General features: G+C 41.4%; 1 protein-coding gene across 1 annotated transcript in view; it reads right to left on the bottom strand.

Moving 5' to 3' along the window:
- Positions 1–2,709: 2,709 nt before the first annotated feature.
- Positions 2,710–21,704, bottom strand: part of LOC307218726 (sterol O-acyltransferase 1-like) — a 36,879-nt gene continuing 17,884 nt past the window's right edge. The window contains exons 6-16 of the mRNA XM_079981500.1: positions 18,973–19,080; positions 18,115–18,394; positions 17,484–17,562; positions 16,854–16,935; positions 15,602–15,647; positions 14,358–14,487; positions 11,958–12,055; positions 5,604–5,702; positions 4,888–5,023; positions 3,745–3,890; positions 2,710–2,851 (exon numbers count right to left, since the gene is read on the bottom strand). Of these exons, the coding sequence (XP_079837626.1) occupies positions 2,795–2,851; positions 3,745–3,890; positions 4,888–5,023; positions 5,604–5,702; positions 11,958–12,055; positions 14,358–14,487; positions 15,602–15,647; positions 16,854–16,935; positions 17,484–17,562; positions 18,115–18,394; positions 18,973–19,080 (1,261 nt within the window). The 3' untranslated portion in view covers positions 2,710–2,794. The remainder of the gene's footprint in view (positions 2,852–3,744; positions 3,891–4,887; positions 5,024–5,603; positions 5,703–11,957; positions 12,056–14,357; positions 14,488–15,601; positions 15,648–16,853; positions 16,936–17,483; positions 17,563–18,114; positions 18,395–18,972; positions 19,081–21,704) is intronic.

Genomic DNA, 21,704 nt, shown 5'->3' with positions numbered 1-21,704 from the left:
CTAGTAACCACGCAATCATGGTTTTAGTTAAACCATCACACGCAAACACACCCTGAAAGTACATCACTCTTCTCAACATTTTTTACCTTTTTGCTCATTCCTACCTAGAAATGCTAAGGTGCGAGTAAGGCAGACCCTTATAAAATCCCAGACTATCAAATGAAACAGGGGGAGAGAAAAATCACTCAAGATTTAGAGGAAAATAATTTGATATGGGACCAGTGGAGACTGAGAGTTTTTCAAGCTTATCATAGGGACATAGGAAGGTGCCTTATACTAAGTCAGATCCAGTGGCCCATCTAGCTGATACTGTTTTCTCGGACTGGCAGCAGCTCTCCAGGATTTCAGGAAGGTGGCATTGCCAGGGAGATGGAGGGAGTGAGCCTGGGTTCTTCTGCATGCAGGGCAGATGCTCTACCTAGCTACAGCCCTTCCCCAAATTATATCAGTTTTTAATCTGCAAAATTTGTGTGGTTTTTCTCAAGGAAGCAATTTTATTCTAGAAACTCTGTATTTCCTCAGCACTCATTGCTTTGTGACTCCACCTCAAGCACTGCATCCACCTGCAGTTTTGTTTTATTTCTGTAAACTGCTTCAATATTTTTAGATGACAGCGTGGTATATAATTTTTGTTATAAAGAAATAGTGATATGTGGAACATGGTTACCAGACTCTAAAGGTCACTTATTACATAGCACTTTTACCCACACTAACAGCAAGCAACAGATTGGCCTCCCCGATGCCCGCAACATTTTGTGACCGTGTGTTTCATTCCAAGTGTTTTTTAATTCTTTAACAAATGAGCACCCTGCCACTAATGAAGAATTGGTTTTTTAAAAAATTATTTTTAAAAGTGTTAAACATGAGTAGCGCTCACCATTCCTGGCTTCAACACCAACTACAGCCTTGCAATCCAGCACCTTCCAGATTAACAGGATGCCTCTTTGCAGAGGTTACAATCAGTTGTGTAGATCATTTGCAAGAGATTTGCAACCATGTTGTGCCCATCCAGTTTACATTCACAGATTCAGTCCCAAAGCATGAGGTTGATTACAATTAGTATACTGATCTTCCCACACGTCCCCCTTAGAAAAAAGTACATGTATTTCCCAAAGACAACAGGATTTATTTGATAAAATTCTCAAATTAGATTCTGAAGATGGAGGTTTTTTTTTTTGGGGGTGGTGGTGGTCGTTCTCTTTAAACAAGCAGCAGAAAAGGACACAATGTGATGAAAATTATTTCGGTGGATCCCCCGGCCATCTTATAATGACAATTACAGTGCCATCATAGACAATTTAAAAACAAAAGCAAAAAGCTTTTTGGAATGGATGAGTCTACCATGTTAACACTGATTTAGCGATACTACAATCTGCACATATAGTTTGTAATGTTCTAGGAACAGAAATCTCCCTCACACCTCTATCTAGAACCTGCAAGTGAGTAGCCTCTAAATGCAGTGTGTTTGTTAAGGGTACTTATCAGACTCCTTCAGAGCTTACACAGGGTGTTGATCCAAATTCAGATGCTCATATTTCCTCATCTTTCTCCAAAAGTGTATACTGTTTCAGTGAATTTTTAAAGTTTTGAACTAGATTAAATATTGTACTTGACGTTTGGCATCTTGAAACTACTGTTCATAATATTCAGTCCAGGTGGCACTTCCCCCAAAATCCACAAAAATTATCAATGACACACCCACCTTAGTCAAATAAACCTGGAACACATGGCTTAGCTAAATGGCAATACACTTGGGTCATATCAAAATACTGATTAAGCTGTTTTCTGCAGTATAAATCAGAATTAAGTTTCTTTTTATTTTTTGCTGCAGTTAGATGACATGAGAAAAGCTGCCAGCACCTAGAATTTACTAGGGCACCAAATTTAGGACAATACAAAGGACAGCAGCTCAAGAACACAAAAAAAACCTTGCATTTCCCCTATGTGCCTACGCTAGTACATAGGCCCCCCCCCCGGCACTCTTAGAACATGTCAGAAATGCACTTTAGGGCGGCTGAGAGAAAAGCTCCAGTTTATAGACTACACAGTGAGCAGTCAGCAATATAGGGGTATTGTTTTTCACAATGACACAGCCCCTTCTTCTGTAGCTCTAAGCACACCACCCAAGGCTGTCTCACAAAGTAAACCAGCGTTTTCAGTGGAGCAGCATGATCATTTCAAGCCAACACACTCTCTAGGTTCTTCAACACAAACTGCATTTGCCCTCCAAATCGCTGCAGTAATCATCAGTGAGGAATGCAAGAAACTTAAAACTGGACATGTAGCAAAAGGCAGCATTTCTCTGCTTATAAAAATTTAATCCACATAGCACTGTGGGGATCCCCCTGATCAAAACTGGGAGACTATTGTTAAAGCTCCTCAGCCCTATGCCTCAATTCCAATCCACATTGGGGCTCGACAGATGCTATTTATTTTCAAAAGAACTAATTGCATAAACAGCATCAGGTCCGCTTGGGTCCTTAGCTAGAGAGCAGGAACACCTGAAGACACTGGTTCTGGTTAAAATGGGAATGATACAGCCCTTAGTAGCAGACACCACCCACTTTTGGTATAGAAAACAGTCCCACGTGTGCACCAAGGCTTCTGGACCATGGGCCACTAAAATGGGAATGATACAGCCCTTAGTAGCAGACACCACCCACTTTTGCCATAGCTAAAGACAGCTTCCCTTTAAAAAGTCTGCAGTCATTTTAACACACTAGCCCAACTTGTTGCCATTGTTTAAAAGACAAGCATCTTCTGGCCTTGACGCGGAGGGATATCCCAAAGGGTGTCAGACCTTAAGATTGCAAGTCCAGGAACGCGGTTTCACATAGTCAAGGAAAGTGGGCTATAAAACACAAGAGGAACAGTAATGTTAGTCAGGAAATGCTGGGCACTTTCACTTCTGTAGAGTTATCCGTTAGCCATGTGAACAAATGCCAGTGATGAAACCCAAGTGTTTTCCTTTGCTGTCTCTCAAGCCTGGGCGGCCACCCAACTTGCAACAGCCAATCTAGGCAATTAGAAGTGGGGTGGGGGTGGGAAAAGGCTTGCCTTTCCCTGTAAGACCCCCAAATTGGCTTTTCTTTGGGTCAGCTTCACCCAGACGCTTTAACTCTCTGAATGGCAGGTCTTCCAGGTCAAGCAGAATTGCTAAGGTGTCTGCAATCCTGAAACTAAAATCCTCCTTGGCTCCAGCTTCTATGAGGCCTCAACAGTCCAAGAACCAGCCCCAGGGGGTTATGCATATGCATATGGGCTGATCTAGCACTACATATTAAATGCGGCAAAGATGTAGTGAATTCTCTCTGTTTGAACCCAGGAGATCCAAAGGTGGCAGTTGAATCAGAGAACACAGCAAGTAGAATAAAGAAACCACTGTGCTCCACTAAGGCCTTTCACTCTTTTCCATTACCTTCCTCTCCCTCCCTTCTTTACTGCCCCCTTCCATCCTCTGAGAACCTTTGGCTTTCACCTCTCCAGAAGGGCAGAAACTAGCTCAGAAATTTACAGTATTCATATAAAAAGACATGGAGGAAGTTTCAAAGGTTTTTTTCCTGACCCTGCTGCTTGTTATTCTTGTTAGAAAGAAACCTCTACCGTAGCTATTCTGGGCAGAATGCAACCTTCTAAGAATCTGGTTTTCGAATTTTACATTCACATCTTAGGGCTTGAATGAATAGTCCAGAATAGCAGCTCAGCTCTGTTCCTCTTATTTCCAATGACAAGTGGGATACTCACATTTTTCAAAGGGCAGTGCTTATGGGCATTCCATTCCAGGCTGTAGAGGTAATGTATGATAGTCATACCAAGCCCAAGCGTAAGCCACAGGAGCACATTCCAAATGGGGCCTTTCCGACGATCGCTGAGAATGAAGTTGAAAAACGCTGACGAAAGAAAATTAAAATGCACTCAAAATTCATGTTAAGGACACCAGCCGCATTCTTTCCTTGATCCCCAGTTAGCAAAGTGTCCGTATCAGTATGACACGTTGTACCTCTTTCCATAGAAATAAATGGCTCTCAACGGTTTTTTGGAGTTACAGTGGAAAAGAGAAAGGGCTTTCCCTTTAAATCACACAGAAAAATCAGTGGGCCACCTACTCATATGAAACAAAGTTGGCTATATGATAGGAGAGATACTTGTCCACCATGACAGATGGTTGATACTGCCAGTGTCAAGCAGGGGGAAAGGGCACCTCTTTTCAGGTCGCAAGCTGAAGACCTCCAAAGCAAGGATCATCTCCCAAGTCTTTGAGAAAGCCGCATATTAGAGTTTGGAGCATTATCAGAACTTATTCCTCAGCCAAGCCAAGGAAGTCCTCCCTCCTACTCTGGCCATGATCAGTCTCAGAGAATGGAGATTTAACTAGGGTCAGGAGAGGCTTCTAGGTTTAGAGGGAGCAAATGGTAAAGCAGGCTGCAACACAAGCCCCTTGCATCTTAGAACATTAAGTACAGATGGCAACTAAAAGCTAATCCTCAGAATTTACATAAACTGCTGCTGCCGGAAGGTATATTTGGTAAGGTAAACTAAAGGGACCCCTGACCATTAGGTCCAGTCACGGACGACTCTGGGGTTGCGCGCTCATCCTGCTCTATAGGCCGAGGGAGCCGGCATACAGCTTCCGGGTCATGTGGCCAGCTTGACTAAGCCGCTTCTGGCGAACCAGAGCAGCGCACGGAAACGCCGTTTACCTTACCTATTTATCTACTTGCACTTTGATGTGCTTTCGAACGGCTAGGTTGGCAGGAGCAGGGACCGAGCAATGGGAGCTCACCCCGTCGCGGGGATTTGAACTGCCGACCTTCTGATCAGCAAGCCCTAGGCCGTGTGATTTAGACCACAGCGCCACCCGCATCCCCTGTTATATTTGGTACTTACTTCCAAAACCCATGTAGAAGAACAACAATACTGGATAGAAGAAACCAAGGCTCATTGCCAGGATGTATTCATGCACAACAGCAGAAAGAGTGAAGACCGACAGCATAGCGACTGCTTTGAATTTCTTCCCAAATAACTGGTGGTGAGAGAGAGACACAGACAAACAAGGGGAAGGGTGACTCTCTGATAGGTGAATGTATCAGAGGAGATCCAATTTTCAAAAACAACAGTGAACAGCTTGTGATAACCACCCTTAAATTGCCCATTCACATTTATTGCACAGGGAGGGTTGTCTCCAGTGGTGGCCTTGCTCTGTCAAAAGGACTTCTACTTGCACAAGACAGGGCAGCTCATTTTTGCTGATCCCTCCTACTCAATGGAGCCCCACAAACACTTAGCGTGAGAGCTGGAACAGTGTGGGATATGGCATAGAGAGGTGAAATTGGTGGTAGACTGGTAAAAAAAAAAAAGTGACTTCCCAAATAGTGGATACAAACCAGACTGCATAAGTACAAGCTTCTCTCTTTCCACCTTCTGTCAGATCTCTGTATGGGTAAAGTGACTAAGTATTTTACATGTTGTGTAATTCACATTTACATTAGAACTTTAATATAATCATTTTGTGGGGGAAATGTAAAGATCTCTGCCATTCCATTTAAAAAATGGCTTTCTTTTAGAGCTGAGGCAAGGGGGTGCATTAAAAGATGGTTGCTTACCCAAAGGACATCTCTGTATGCATAGTAATATAGCCAGTCATGCACCACCCCATTCCAGGTTCGGTAATACCTTGCATAAGATGTAGAATTCCACCAGTCCTGCAAGAGAGGGTCAGGGAAGTAAAAAGAGCAGAGACCTTAGAGACAGTGTTTAAAACTGCAGGATCAAAGTGCCAAGTGCATTCCTGCTATTCAAGTGTTTTAGAGCATTTCAGTGTTTGTAAAAAGCAAAAAAAGGTTCTGACCTCCCTTTGTTGCCTCAGCCTGGTCCTCGGACCCCTGTCGGCATAAAAGAGTCCACGAGAAAAGTATCCTTGCAGAGTACTTTCTGCTTTTATTCTTAAAAGTCTTTCTGCAAAAGCGACTGACCAACTGTACACACAATATGTTTTGATGTGGATTTCATTATTTCTGAGCCCACTAATGCAATGCACGATTGGCTATCTTCATACACTTGGATAGGCAAATCTACTTTACAATCTAGATCTTTTAGTATCTCTATAAACCACATGATTTCATTGCATGCTAGCAACAGGCTCCCATATTCTGCCTCACAGGATGAGGTCGCAACAAATCCTTGTTTCTTTGACCTCCATCCAATTATGGAATTGGCAAACATCACAACCATCCCACTTGTAGATTTTCTAATAGCTACACAGCTTCCCCAGTCCGCATCAACAGATACTTCTAGTTTTTCGTCTTGTGTACTAGATATCTTCAAACATACATTTAATGTCCCCTTTAGATATCTGATAAGCCTTTTCAAAGCACACCAATCGGCAGTACTGGGTTTAGATACATGCTGGCTCAGAACATTTGTAGCACATGCAATGTCTGGCCTTGACCACTGGCTTAAATACAACAGTGATCCTATTTTTGAGTGATACAACTCAGGCTGATCAAATTCATCATCACACACTGTCTTTGGGAAATCTGGTGTCATGGGAGTCTGAACTGGCTTGCAGTTTTCCATGCCAAACTGCTCTATCAAATGAAGAATTTTCTCTTTCTGGCTCAATAGAAAGCTTCCATCAGCTTCCTGCCTTACTTCTACTCCCAACAAAAAAAATTCCTTCCAGTAGCACCTTAAAGACCAACTAAGTTAGTTCTTGGTATGAGCTTTCGTGTGCATGCACACTTCTTCAGATACACTGAAGAAGTATCTGAAGAAGTGTATCTGAAGAAGTATCTGAAGAAGTGAAGAAGTGTATCTGAAGAAGTGTGCATGCACACGAAAGCTCATACCAAGAACTAACTTAGTTGGTCTTTAAGGTGCTACTGGAAGGAATTTTTTTTGTTTTGACTATGGCAGACCAACACGGCTACCTATCTGTAACTTCTACTCCCAAGTAATTGCTTACAGGCCCTAAGGCTTTTAGCTTAAACCTCTTTTCCAGTTGACATGTGAGCTTCTGGATTTATGAACCCTTCAGTCTTCTGTGGAAAAGGACCTATCACGTCACAATGGACAAGTTCTAAAACCTCTTTAGATACTCTGTCACTTTTAGAAGCCACAGGCTTCCTCTTAGATTTGGCCATTTTACATACATTGCAATCTAGGAAACAGTTACAGTTATTTACTTTTAGGTTCTTGCACACCTTTTGCATCTCTGAAAGCACACGGAAATTTGTGTGACCCAGTTTCCAGTGCAGTTCATGTACACACCCCTTATGAACTGGCAAATTATCCTGAACCACCTGGGCTGCTTTAACAGGCTTGTCCTGCATTACATATAACCCATTTTCCATCTTTGCGTGGCCACATACCTGAGTTCCATTCTTTATCAGACAACCATCCTGCGTGAACTTAACACTATACCCTGCTTTAATCAAACAGCTTACAGACAGTAAGCGACTGACCAACTGTACACACATCAACACTACCAGCTTTCACTAACCAACCAACCAACCCAACACCAAACTAACATTTCTCACTCTCTATATACAACTCGGTGCAGGCCGCTGACTCATGCTGACCCAGCTTTTTTAAGCATTAAAGAAACAGCGGCCAATTTTTAGCCGTGACAGAGCAATTGGCAATACAATCTCTATGAACATCTGGTGTACTGTTGCAATGTATAACTGAAATTCCCCACGAGCTCATTTGCAGGCATTAAATCCTAACCTCCTCCTTCCCAAACAGCCACCCTGAGAATAAGTCACTGGTGTCCCAGTATTTGTAGCTATACTAGGTCTCCAAGGCTCAGATCCAAAATGATCAGAGCTAAATCAAATGTGACATTTTCTCTACATGAACAGTAATTCAATGTGGGGGGGGGGCAACCTGCAAACCACATTCAGAAAAGAGAGATATAGAAGGTAGTTGAAATTCAGAGGCCTTTTCTATCACTGTCCTCTAAACTGCTCAAACTAATCATTAATGGCCCCAAGTGGAAGCAGGAGCAGGATCAGAACATACATTTGTATGATCCCTTGGAATTATTCATTTATTTAACAACATGTATATATATACTGCTTGACTACAAATAGAACCTCTGAGCACTATACATAAGGCATTAAAATTCGAATAACAGTTTAAAACATCAGATAAAATCAGCAGAACCTCTGAGCATTATACATAAGGCATTAAAATTGCCAATAAAAGTTTAAAACATCAGATAAAATCAGCAGAACCTCTGAGCATTATACATAAGGCATTAAAATTGCCAATAAAAGTTTAAAACATCAGATAAAATCAGCAGATAAGCTAAAACATATTAAGACACATTTCAATTTCTACATGTCCGGATATGCAAAATGTTTTTAGCAGGTGCCAAAAGGAATATAGCAACACTATTGCGGACGTTTAAAGGTGCCAGTATAAAGGAAAATATAATGAAAATGATGTATAGATCCTTGTACAATGTTTGGATAAAATACAAAGATCTTTTAGAAAGGAAGACGCCCAGATGGCTTTCACCAATGGAGGCGAAGGCCCAGAAAAAGTTAAACATGGAAATCAAATGGTTGAGATACTCATATTTATTATTGGAGGATAATGAAGGATACAAACTAAAACCATTTGATCAAGTTAAAGATAAGTTAAATTGGCTACACTACCTCCAGATTAATGAATTGTATAAACTAGATAAGAAAAATGGTTTTGCTTCTGAAAAATCCAAGTTGGAGATGGAGTTGCTGGAATCTAAAGTTAAAAAATCTGTCTAAAATGCTGGAATAATACCTTCAATGTAAAATAGCAGAGATACGAGAATAATATACGCGATAAGAATGTGATGTATATACCAGCTACCAGGAGAGAGGGAAGTCAAGACTCGGCGGAGTCAAAGGGACTTTGTTGTTTAGTCGTTTAGTCGTGTCCGACTCATCATGACCCCATGGACCAGAGCACGCCAGGCACTTCTGTCTTCCACTGCCTCCCGCAGTTCGGTCAAACTCATGCTGGTAGCTTCAATAACACTATCCAACTATCACATCCTCTGTCGTCCCCTTCTCCTTGTGCCCTCCATCTTTCCCAGCATCCGGGTCTTTTCCAGGGAGTCTTCTCTTCTCATGAGGTGGCCAGAGTATTGGAGCCTCAGCTTCACAATCTGTCCTTCCAGTGAGCACTCAGGGCTGATTTCCTTCAGAATGGAGAGGGTTGATCGTCTTGCAGTCCATGGGACTCTCAAGAGTCTTCTTCAGTGCCATAATTCAAAAGCATGAATTCTTTGGCGATCAGCCTTCTTTATGGTCCAGCTTTCACTTCCATACATCACTACTGGGAAAACCATAGCTTTTACTATATGGACCTTTGTTGGCAAGGTGATGTCTCTACTTTTTAAGATGCTGTCTAGGTTTGTCATTGCTTTTCTCCCAAGAAACAGGCGTCTTTTAATTTTGCGGCTGCTGTCACCATCTGCAGTGATCATGGAGCCCAAGAAAGTAAAATCTCTCACTGCCTCCATTTCTTCCCCTTCTATTTGCCAGGAGGTGATGGGACCAGTGGCCATGATCTTCGTTTTTTTGATGCTGAGCTTCAGACCATATTTTGCGCTCTCCTCTTTCACCCTCATTAAAAGGCTCTTTAATTCCTCCTCACTTTCTGCCATCAAGGTTGTGTCATCTGCATATCTGAGGTTGTTGATATTTCTTCTGGCGATCTTAATTCCGGCTTGGGATTCATCCAGCCCAGCCTTTCGCATGATAAATTCTGCATATAAGTTAAATAAGCAGGGGGACAATATACAGCCTTGCTGTACTCCTTTCCCAATTTTGAACCAATCAGTTGTTCCATATCCAGTTCTAACTGTAGCTTCTTGTCCCACATAGAGATTTCTCAGGAGACAGATGAGGTGATCAGGCACTCCCATTTCTTTAAGAACTTGCCATAGTTTGCTGTGGTCGACACAGTCAAAGGCTTTTGCATAGTCAATGAAGCAGAAGTAGATGTTTTTCTGGAACTCTTTAGCTTTCTCCATAATCCAGCGCATATTTGCAATTTGGTCTCTGGTTCCTCTGCCTCTTCTAAATCCAGCTTGCACTTCTGGGAGTTCTCGGTCCACATACTGCTTGAGTCTTCCTTGTAGAATTTTAAGCATAACCTTGCTAGCGTGTGAAATGAGTGCAATTGTGCGGTACTTGGAGCATTCTTTGGCACTGCCCTCCTTTGGGATTGGGATGTAGACTGATCTTCTCCGATCCTCTGGCCACTGCTGAGTTTTCCAAACTTGCTGGCATATTGAGTGTAGCACCTTAACAGCGTCATCTTTTAAAATTTTAAATAGTTCAGCTGGAATACCATCAAATACCATCACTTCCACTGGCCTTGTTATTTGCAGTGCTTTCTAAGGCCCATTTGACTTCACTCTCCAGGATGTCTGGCTCAAGGTCAGCAACCACACTATCTGGGGTGTACGAGCCATCCATATCTTTCTGGTATAATTCCTGTGTATTCTTGCCACCTCTTCTTGATGTCTTCTGCTTCTGTTAGGTCCTTACCACTTTGTCAAAGGTACTATATTGTGATAATTAGAATTTTTGGGAAAAGATTATATGAAGAAAATAATAAAAATTTATCTGAAAAAAAATCTGTCTAAAATGTATAAGTTACTGTTGGAGTGGCATACAAAGGATGAACAAGTTAAATCAGTAATGATAGATTGGGCAAGAGGTGTAGGACATAACATAATGTTTGAGGATTGGGAAAGATTGTGGAAGAAAGGGGTTAAGTTCACTGCATGTACAATGTTAAAGGAGAATATAATGAAAATGATGTGTAGATGGTAATTGACCCCTGTTAAATTAGCAAAGATATATCATAATTGTGATAATTTATGTTGGAAATGCAAAGAAAAAGAAGGAAGTTTTTATCACATGTGGTGGACCTGCCCCAAGGTGAAAGACTTCTGGGAAAAGATTTATAATGAATTGGAAAAAAATGTTGAAATATACATTTATAAAGAAACCAGAGGCCTTTCTTCTTGGAATAACAGGTTTGGAATTGCCCAAGAAAGATGTTAAATTATTTTTGTATGCCACAACTGCCACTCGAATTTTATTAGTGAAAAAGTGAAAACGCAAGAATTACCTACGGTGGAAGAATGGCAGATGAGGAGTTTTCGGAGCTAGCCGACCTAACTGGAAGAGTCCGTGACTAGAAGGAGGAGGTGTATCAGGAAGAATGGACAAAATTTAATGATTATTTAGTTAAATATATAAAATTAAATTCATTAGAAATAGCTTGCAGATATTTAATTGGCTTAGGATTTCATATAAGTTAAGTGATGAATCAATATGTTTAATTTTAAAACAATGTTAATAAGTGTAATTTTAATAAGATTATGATCCATGTTTATTTGTTTATTTGTTTTGTTTATAATTTTGTGAAAATCAATAATTTTTTTATATAAAAAATAAAATAAAGGTGCCAGTATATGCCAACACTAAAGGAAGGCTGCAGGTGAGTTCTGCTAAATAATTTATAGGGTGGACATACTTTTCTTCCATGACGCCATACCCAAATCTATTTACATTTGTTTAAAAGTCACAACAAGGTTAAAATTCTATCCAAAAAGCCCAGTAACACAACACATAGCAACAAATGCTTTTGAATCAGGAATGTCAACAGAAAAAAGGCACAGGTTCCCTTTTTCACCAGAGGTAAAGGAATGTATTAACAGGTTGTCCAGAAAACTGATGGTATCTGATCGGCCTCTCTAGGCAGGAGGAACCTCATCAATGGCAAAATGACACACACACACACACACACACACACACACACAACATTTCTATCAAATGGAGCGTTCCACGAACCAAGGTACACTCTAAAACTGATAGCAAATACTTCTTTGCATGTTGTGTTTTGTGCGTGTGTGTGAGAGAGAGATATCATGAGCCTTGCACATCAGTTACCTTGTAGAACATTCTGTCACCAAAGCGCAGCATCTCAGCAAAAGCATTCAGCCAGCAGTGAAAGAGTAAATAATAAAAGATTAATGTCGACAATACATCTGTGGAGCAATGAAGAAAACATGTATTTCAGGCTAATTCATTTCATTCATGTGGAGGGGGAAATGGCTTGCCCTCCCCCCTCTGTATTGCTCCCCAAGTTTCCATAAAGGCTCTAGAATAGCAAACACTTGAAATAGAAGCAATGAAAGTATTGATTGACCTTGCTTAGGACAATATCTGAGGATGTTTGCTCTTGACCATTTGCTAATACAGTGGTGCCTCGCAAGACGAAATTAATCCGTTCCGTGAGGCTCTTTGTCTAGCGGGTTTTCCGTCTTGCGAGGCGTTCGTCTTGCGGGGCACCACTGTACAGTGTTGGGCAAAGGTTTGTTGATCTTATGCCACATATACTGTACTGCAAAATCTCTGTGAGGGACAAATGGTAGCAGATAAGCTAGCAAGGATAAGAAATAGGCCTAGCAATAAAGATCATTAAAGATTGTTAATGTGTAAATGTAAAGCTATGTATTTTAGTTGCTTTGGTCATATTTGCTAAAGTATTAGTTAGCTTGAACCTTTATATATATAAATAGAAGACGTATAATGTTGTGCTTCTCTTTTCAGGCCACGAACTGAGCAAGCAGACTTTCCCATCTCTCGGGGTGGGGGGGACTCCATGAGGAATTTAAAAGATAAAAAAGGAGTTTACCAAAAACAAACAAGCAAACAAACACTGGAGCCTTTCTGTCAGGGATTATATGGTTAGAAATTCCCAAAAAGGATGGTTAAGTTGTTTATGTATGCAACTACAGCTAGGTTTTCAGCTAAGAGCAACAGAAAAAATTAGAGACTATTGTGTTATGATTATGATAAATGAGTGACAATAGGCTGCAGCAAAGGGAGGGGGGATAAGGAAAACATCACAGAAAATGGGTTGGAATGTTATGTGTAAAATGTTCAGAAATTTAATAAAAGTATTATTTAAAAAATTGTTAATGTTTTAGATAATTCTGTTGCTTTAGTCATACTTGGTAAAGTATTAGTTAGCTTGAACCTTTATATACCTGCATATATAAATAGAAGGTATATAAAGTCCTTTACTAATATCAGACTATATAGACTAGAACCAAGCGTAAAGAATCTGCTGTTTGAGTTAAAGATTTACTTTTGTGTCATCTGTTTATTGTTTGACTTGGCTGTTCTGGTCTGAGGTTAGTTTGTTGTACTAAGTGATGACTTGTAAGGGGGTATTGACCACAGCATGGAGGTCATGACCAGAGCATGAGGATGTCATGTCATCGCTAATGCATAATGGTCAACGTAGAACTCGTTATATATTTAGCATGATGTAAACTGTATGTGAAAGAATATAAAAGTGTATTGAAACCTGTGATCAGTACAGTACCCACCATTTTAGGGGACTGTCCTTGACTGCAGTAAAGTTAATAAAAGGGTACTGTCTTGCTGGAATCCTTGGTTGAATTTCTTATTGAATGCCCTTCATGGGACGAACCTGGGGAGTGATTTTGGCCCCTCCCTTGACAATGACCATGTAAATAACTGATTACTCTCCCATTAGGAACCATTGTTTTTTTTTTGACTGGCATCTAAAACAGACAATGATGGAGCCAGGCACTCTTCCCTGGGGACCGCATTCTACAAGCAGGGAGCCACCGCTAAAAGAGTCCGTTTCCATGTTCCACCCTCCACTCCTCCCTAAGATATTTATGCAGTGACCAGGCTGGTTCACCAGGAGAGAGGAAGCCCTTCTGGTGTTGGGGTCCTGAGCCGCATGAGGATTTATAGGTCAAAACCAGCACTTTGAACTGAGTCCAGAAACTAACAACTGCTTGCATCCCCAACACAAGACTAAAAAGCAGAGTTGGGTGAAGCAGGATCGCACCTTCTCCAGTCTACCAGGACTGATGTTACTAAGGAACATACTGCAAAAGGTGTTCAGAGAGAAGAGCAGTAGCTCAGTGGTAGTGAGCGCATGCAAAAGGTCAATCTGCAGCCTCTCCAGGTAGAGCCAGGAAAAGTTCCCTGTCTGGAAACCCTGGAGATCACTCCTGGTCAGTGTGGACGACCCCGAGCTAGAAGGGCCAGTGGTCTGATCAGGGTAAGGCAACTTCCCATGTTCTCTCTCAGAACAGTGAGATTCACGCTCAGCTTAAGCTGTTGCCCCAGTAAAAGGTTTTCAGGAACCCTACAAGTCAGGGAACCACAAAGCTAAGATCATATATCCAACAGGCCATACACTGCCAGTTGTTGCCAGTATCATCACTGTATCTGGTTATTTATTTGTTGCCTAGAAAAATCCCAGAATTAAAAGGGGCCAGGGTGATACCCAAGAGCACTCACTTGGAAGCATGGTGTGCAAGATGCAAAGGGCCAGCCCTCGTACATTGAAGTGCTCTCGGTCATATTTCTGATATGCAGGAAGGATGTATAGTTCACGTATATAGTGCAAATAGAAGAGTGACGCAAGGGCCTAGAGAGGAGTAAAAACAAAAGCCCCTAATTATAATAGCACAGGAGGAATCCGTAAAAGAGAAAGCTGATCTCAGTTACCAATATGCACAGATCTAAGCTGAGTAAAGATCATACATTTAACGCACATGACATTCCCCAAAGAATCCTTAGACATGCACTTTAACCCCCCCCCCCGAGCTCTAATTCCCAGCACCCTTAATAAACTGCAGTTCCCAAGATTCTTTGTGGGAGGAGCCAGGTGCTTTGAATGTCCGGTGTGTATGCAGCCATAGGCAACAGCTGACCAAAGGTTTCAGTGCCACTACGATAGTCCGTGCTTCTTTCAGATAAACGGCATTCCACGTGGGCTCCACCATGTGCAGAATTACTATGCCAGCAGTTGGGAGGCCTGGGTAGGTGCGCTGCTGGCATGTGTATATGTGGAGGGGCCCAGGTGGAACATCTGCTTTACCGACAGCAGCTGCCATGGTAGCGGTTTCATTGTCCTGCAAGGAGCAGGTCCCACGAGTAGAGTAGAGTAGTGTAGTCTTTTTATCCAAGACTGTCCTTTGAACTTTTAGGATCTGTGACACTGCACGGCTAGCCCAGCCCAGGGAAGGACTACATCTCCATTTGAGAAATACGGCTGTGCTTGAAATTAGCTGATCTGCTCCACTCGGCAAAATAAAAATACACTTATACAGATTGCTGCACTGTTCATAATTTCCTAAACTCTGGAAAATGTTTACAGATGATAAGAGGACTAGCACACAGGCATTGGTTAAAAGTCGGTTTAGGAAGGCTTGTCGTTTAGTACTATTGTATCCTGAGAAGTGAAACTGTTTTATTTATCTTACAATGGGAAGGTGTGTTTGTCATTAGTTTAGGGGTAATTATTCATTCAGTGATCCAAATCTGAGGGAATAGGGTGCAATTCCAGGTGAACAGGCATGAAAGCTTCAGAAAGCATTGTCTCTATTTTTTTAATGCCAAAATAAAAATAACTAATACAGACTTGTGCACTCCGGTAGGCTAGTACATATTTTTATGAACCAGTAACTCTTATCAGCTTTCAAGGCTGTATAATTATCTGCTGAAACACAGAAATCCCCAAAGGAACAGAAATATCTAACCTGTGCAAACTTGGCAGCTACATAGCTCCATCTTATTGTAGGAGTTCTGAAAAGAAAAGGAAATCACAGTCATTACACCTAAATCAAGATAAGAATTTGCTTGGCATCAACTGAAACCCAATTTGCGATAATTTTACAAACAACTGCTAGACAGCAAATCACTTTGAGTTACTTTCCATGATAAAAGCAACTAATAAGTGCAATAAAAAAATAACAGCAAAGCTGATGTAGTCTGCAGTAAACACAATCCAATTTCTATTCCAGAACAGCAAATATTTAAAGTAAGAAAGTCTGTTTGCTAGTTATGATTTTGCTCAAATGGCATGCTTTACTAAATGTGCAGCTGCACTATTATTTTTTTAACATTTCATTATTTTGCATAAAGAAGGAAAGGAGTAGCTGAGGGCAGTAGGATATACAGACTGCAGAATGTGGAATACCATGAAAAATAGAAAGATAACCCTGTATAACATAGCAACTTCTACAAAGGAACTCTAGAACCTTATATATAAAAAACCCATCAAAACCCATGACGTGTAGAATGTCTTAAAGCCAAAATGGTCAGACTCAGCACCTGTCATTGGAACCAGAAGCAAAAAGCTCTGGTGTGCTCAAAAGAGATATGCATTGAACCAATGCATTTTGGATCCTACTAGGCCTGCTCCAGGAAAATTCAGAGAAACAAATGGTTGTCTTCAACTAACCTTTACTCAGAGAAGACTCACTGAAATTCAGGACCATGAATTAAGTTAGAGACCCAGCAGTGGGTAGCGTCAGAGGCAAAAGTGGGTAGTGCAATAGATAGAGAGGCTCAGAGGCCAGTGGTGTAGTGTGGGTTGCCTGGGGCTGTGCGGAGAGGTTGGGTGGGAGGGAGGGAAACACATTCAACTGCCTAATACTATCCGTATCTCCCAGGAGACATAAGAAGAGTCATTCTATGGTCTGGAGAGGTCACTCCTGGTTCGCATGGAGAAGCTGTTTTCAATGGAGCCCAGCGACAGAATGTGCAGTTATATTGAGGCTGCCCCAAGTGTTAAACTTTTGCATCCATAACAATTTTGTGCTCAGGGCAACTGTGCCTGTGACCCCACCATGCTACGCCACTGCAGAGGACTGCACCTGCCCCCTGGGCCTGAGGTTCCCAACCTGTGTGTTATGCCCTCCATTATGAAGCATGCATCCAGTCCAACCTCACCATCACAATGGCTATAAGAATTGCCAAGTCACAATGGAGCAACTACATAGACATTACCGGGGATAGGCGTCTCTGTAAATAAGGGTGGGAGCAAAGAGGAAATACAAGTACTGGGAAACTTTAGGAACTTGGACGGTGTCTGAAAAAGCAGAAGGGAGAGAGTCGTTCAGTACCAGATAATGCCACACACTAAAAAATAAACCCACAGGGTTCCATTCTATTTTCTATGGGTCTCAAACTGTTCATTAATGCTTGAGTTTAGCAGTAATAAATTTATACAATTTCTCAGTCCAATGAGATGGTTTGTATGTCATTATTATTCTACTTTTTTTTTTTTACAATGAGTAAGGCAAGTCTGTGACAAGCCCCTCATCTCTAGTCCACCCCAGGTTTAGCACCTTCCCTCCCCCTACTGTCAGAGCACTTTCCCCTGTTCCACTAAACCCAGGATTCTCTTATTTCCTTTGCAAGATGTGTACTCCTATTCCAATAAGCATTAGAAGACTGACAAGTTGCATGGTATTGGTAATCTTGCAAAACATGGGGAAGCCCATACACACATTCTTCTGAACTAGAACAGGTCTTTGAATTGTCTCCATGTCACAGAACCCAACTCTCAGAACAGGAAGAAGGGAGGGTGCCTTCATCCCCACAGCTGTACAATTATTGTAGGAAACAGTCACTCACTTGTCTTCTGTGGCGTAAAGGAAAGTATTCGAGAAGTATTTTCCCTAATGAAAGAGTAGCCTTTCATCAGCAGGCGCACCTAAAGGAGTGGAATAACAGATAAAATGTATTTGACGTCTTACAATTAAGTGAGAGATGGTCCAGCAGGATACCATGGTCAATAGCATCAAAAGCTCCTCTGCCCCTCTTTTGATGAAGGTGAGACCAAAGCAGATTCAGTCTCAAGCCAGGTCAGCTCCCAGAATGCAGAAGTTGAGAGAATCAGTATCCTCCAAGAATGCTTCCATTCTCTCTCCATCACCGTGCTCAAAAAGAGGGTGTTTGCAGCAAGTTATTAGTGGTTTAAACCATCAGCGTATCTGAAAACAGAAGTACCTACTAGACTTTAAGAATTATGGTGCTTTTCTTTTTGCATCTGACCATTTCTAACACCCTTAGGTTCAATCTCTTGGAAAAAATGAAAACTTGTCACCATTAATATTGCCCCAAGTCAGGCAGAAGCAAAAGTAGAATGTGTACACAAAATTACAGGACTCAGATCCTGGCATAAAGCAGCATTTTGCTAATTCAAGCTTTGTGAAATGACCTTTAGCTACATCCAGAAGAAACTAGCTCTCCACATGAAACTCACCTGCTCAAAGATCACTATGGCAGCAGAGGCTGGTGGTAAATGGTAGGCAATGACAATGTAAATTGGAACCACTCCAAGCGCAAATATTTGGATCATGAGGAGACCCCCAAAGAAAGCGGAGCGGATTGTCTTGTGGGAGGAACCCTGGTAGCCCTGGGCCCACAGCAGGAAGAGCCCATAGGGCACAGTCAGGGTGGACAGGAACATGTAAAGCCAAGTGGAAAAAACGACAGAAGATTTGCCAAAAGCGTAGACCAGGAGATCAAACTTCAGCACCAACCTTCAAAAGAGATTCAAACAACACAGAAAGTTAAAATCATATACTTGGGTTAAAATATATATTCCATCAGGTTAAATCAGTAACAGCTAAGGAATTCTATAATGAAAGTTGAGGTACTTTTAATCTTTTTTAGTATTCTAAGTTTTGTATGTTTTAGAGTATGGTTGTGATTTTTTTCATGATTTTCTTGTTTTATCTTTCGTAAACCGCTTTGAGGTTCCTTTTAGAATCAGGCAGTGTATAAATCTTATGAAACGAATACTGAACTTAGGTATACACCCTAAGGTTTTATACTGCACAGAACACCCTAAAGCAAGAAAGCAAACACAGAGATACAGACAGATACAACCCCTACAGAGATCCAGGACCCCTTGGATAAGCACACGCATGTGGGAAAACTTGTAGTTATTGTGGCATAGCCTGCAGCCCTTCAGTTAGTACTGGGAGGGCTCCACATCTTCCAAGACTTTGCATGCAGATACATTTTCATTGGTTCAGGTATGAAATGACTCAAGTCCAACACTAAAACAAAACAAAAACAAACAAACCTCCAGCTGATCCCTTCAATATTTTCCTACCTTCCTTCATCAATGGAGTCTACTATGAGGTTGCTGAGAATGATCATGATGAAGAAAGCAATGAACACATGATGTATGGTCCGGATGTCTTTCACTTCAAATAGCTCACTGAGGAAAATAATTATAAGAAGTACATTAGAACATTTTGGGGGGTGGGGACAAACTCCAGGACTTCCAGTCATTAAACTTAAGAGCTGAAAGCAACAGGGATATGGTCAGAAGATTCGGAGGATATGGCCATGGCTTCCCTGGGCCATTTGCTTTTCCCCCTTCAAATGTAACATGTGATCACTCTTTTTCAGTGCAATTTCGCTGCATATGTTCTGCAAAATTCATCTGTCAACAAATATAAGACCTTCACCACTTTTTAGAGGGGGTAGTATGGAAAGAAGTGCCGCTGTACAAGAGAAAGAGATTCCCGAACCAGCAGGCAGTGGCAGTGTCCTGGGGGGGTGGGGGTGGCACGCATCCCAGGGATGTGATGCGCTGCCCGCAGGGGCGTGGTGCATGTCCTGGGGGCATGGCACACCATTTGCGGGGGCGCAGCTGCGATGGCACCCCACCGGGATCACTCTGCCTTTCAGTCAAATTACCCGTATATGGTTTACATCTTTGACTTACAAAAGCCCCAGTCGCTGGTTCAATAGTATTAGCCGCAATTTTATTAAAATTAGGAGGATATGGCCTGATTCGTATTTCATCCATATTAAACCCCTACCCACCTACCCTCATATTCCTGATCATAATTTTAGCCCTATGAGGTATTGTAATAACTAGCTCAGTTTGCCTACGACAAGCAGACCTGAAGGCTCTCATCGTCTACTGATCCCTAAGTCATATGGGCCTAGTAACCTCTGCTATTATTATACAAACACCATGAGGCTTGACCGGAGCCATAACCCTAATGGCCTAACTTCCTCAGCCCTCTTTGCTCTAGCAAACACTAATTATGAGCGCGTGCACACCCAAACGTTACTTCTTGTACGAGGTCTACAACTTGCCTTCCCATTAATATCAACTTGATGATTATTCATTAACTTAACCAATACAGCCATGCCCCCCTCAATCAACCTACTTGGCGAGTTATTAATTATTACTGCCCTATTTAACTGATCATCCCCCACCATCATCATCACCGGGGTTGAAACCCTCATTACTGCCACTTATTCCCGATACATATTCTTAATAACCCAGCGTGGAGCCATTTCAAATCAATTTCGCCTTCTCCCTCCCACCCATGCTCGAGAACATCTTATCCTTGTCCTACATTTGCTACCCCTAGGACTTCTAATTCTAAAACCCACCCTAATTTCAGGATTATTCACTTGTAAATATAGCTTACCAAAAACACTAGACTGTGACTGAGATAGAAGGTTCTACCTTCTTGTTTCCCAAGAGCTGTATAAACAATTAGAACTGCTAACTCAAATAACTAAAACAAAATAAAAGAAAAAAAATTCCTTCCAGTAGCACCTTAAAGACCAACTAAGTTAGTTCTAGGTATGAGCTTTCGTGTGCATGCACGAAAGCTCATACCTAGAACTAACTTAGTTGGTCTTTAAGGTGCTACTGGAAGGAATTTTTTTTCTTTTATTTTGTTTTGACTATGGCAGACCAACACGGCTACCTACCTGTAACTCAAATAACTAAGGATGAAATCCTTAGACCTCTTACTTCTATAGGAAAGTAGTAATCCATTGGTTTTAGGTACCAAAAATCTTGGTGCAACTCCAAGTAAAAATAAAAATGCATGACCTCCTCCTACACTCAACCATGCTAACAGTTCTATTTATCCTAACACACTTTGTTCTCACAACTATAAACCCAATTCCTTTCATAATAGGATGAGGCATGCTTTACGCAAAAACCACTGTAGAATTGGCATTCAAAGTCAGCCTAATCCCCCTAGCTATTTTCATAAACTATGGCACAGAAGCCTCAACAACCAATTTTACATGAACTAACATTGCCGATAGAGATATTAATATTAACCTTGTCTTACACATGTACTCCCTCACATTTATCCCAATTAGTTTATTCGTTACATGATCTATCCTTGAATTCGCTGATATATATCACCAGACCCCCACATATCCCGATACTTCAAATACCTCTTAGTATTTTTACTCGCCATATCAATGCTTGTCACAGCCAATAAAATATTTCAACTTTTCGTTGGTTGAGAAAGTGTGGGAATTATGATTTGCCCGCCCTGATGCTAATACAGCAGCCCTTTAGGCTATTATCTTCAACCACGTAGGAGATATTGGACTTATATTAGCCCTCGCCTGACTTGCTACACACCCAGCAACTTGAAATATTCAAGAAATAACCATTCAAACAAAAAACCTGCTTCTCCTACCCCTCTTCGCCCTAATTCTCGCCTCCGCTGGCAAATCTGCCCAATTTGGACCAGCACTATGGTTTTAGCTGGCGTGTTCCTTTTAATCCGACTTCACCCAATCTTACAAAACAACAAGACAGCCTTAACTATTTGCCTCTGCCTAGGAGCACTCGCCATACAATTCACAGCCCTATGTGCCCTAACACAAAACAACAACAAAAAATTATTGCTTTTTCAACCTCTAGCCAACTAGGCCTGATAATAGTAACTATTGGCCTAAACCAACCTCAACTCACCTTCCTTCACATCTCAATCCATGCCTTCTTCAAGGCTATACTATTATGCTCCGGCGCAATTATTCACAACTTAAAGACATCTGAAAAATAGG

This window comes from Podarcis cretensis (assembly GCF_951804945.1).
Source record: "Podarcis cretensis genome assembly, chromosome: 6".
Taxonomy (NCBI): domain Eukaryota; kingdom Metazoa; phylum Chordata; class Lepidosauria; order Squamata; family Lacertidae; genus Podarcis; species Podarcis cretensis.
The sequence above is the reverse complement of the archived record's forward strand: the minus strand, read 5'-3'. Positions and strand labels throughout refer to the sequence as shown.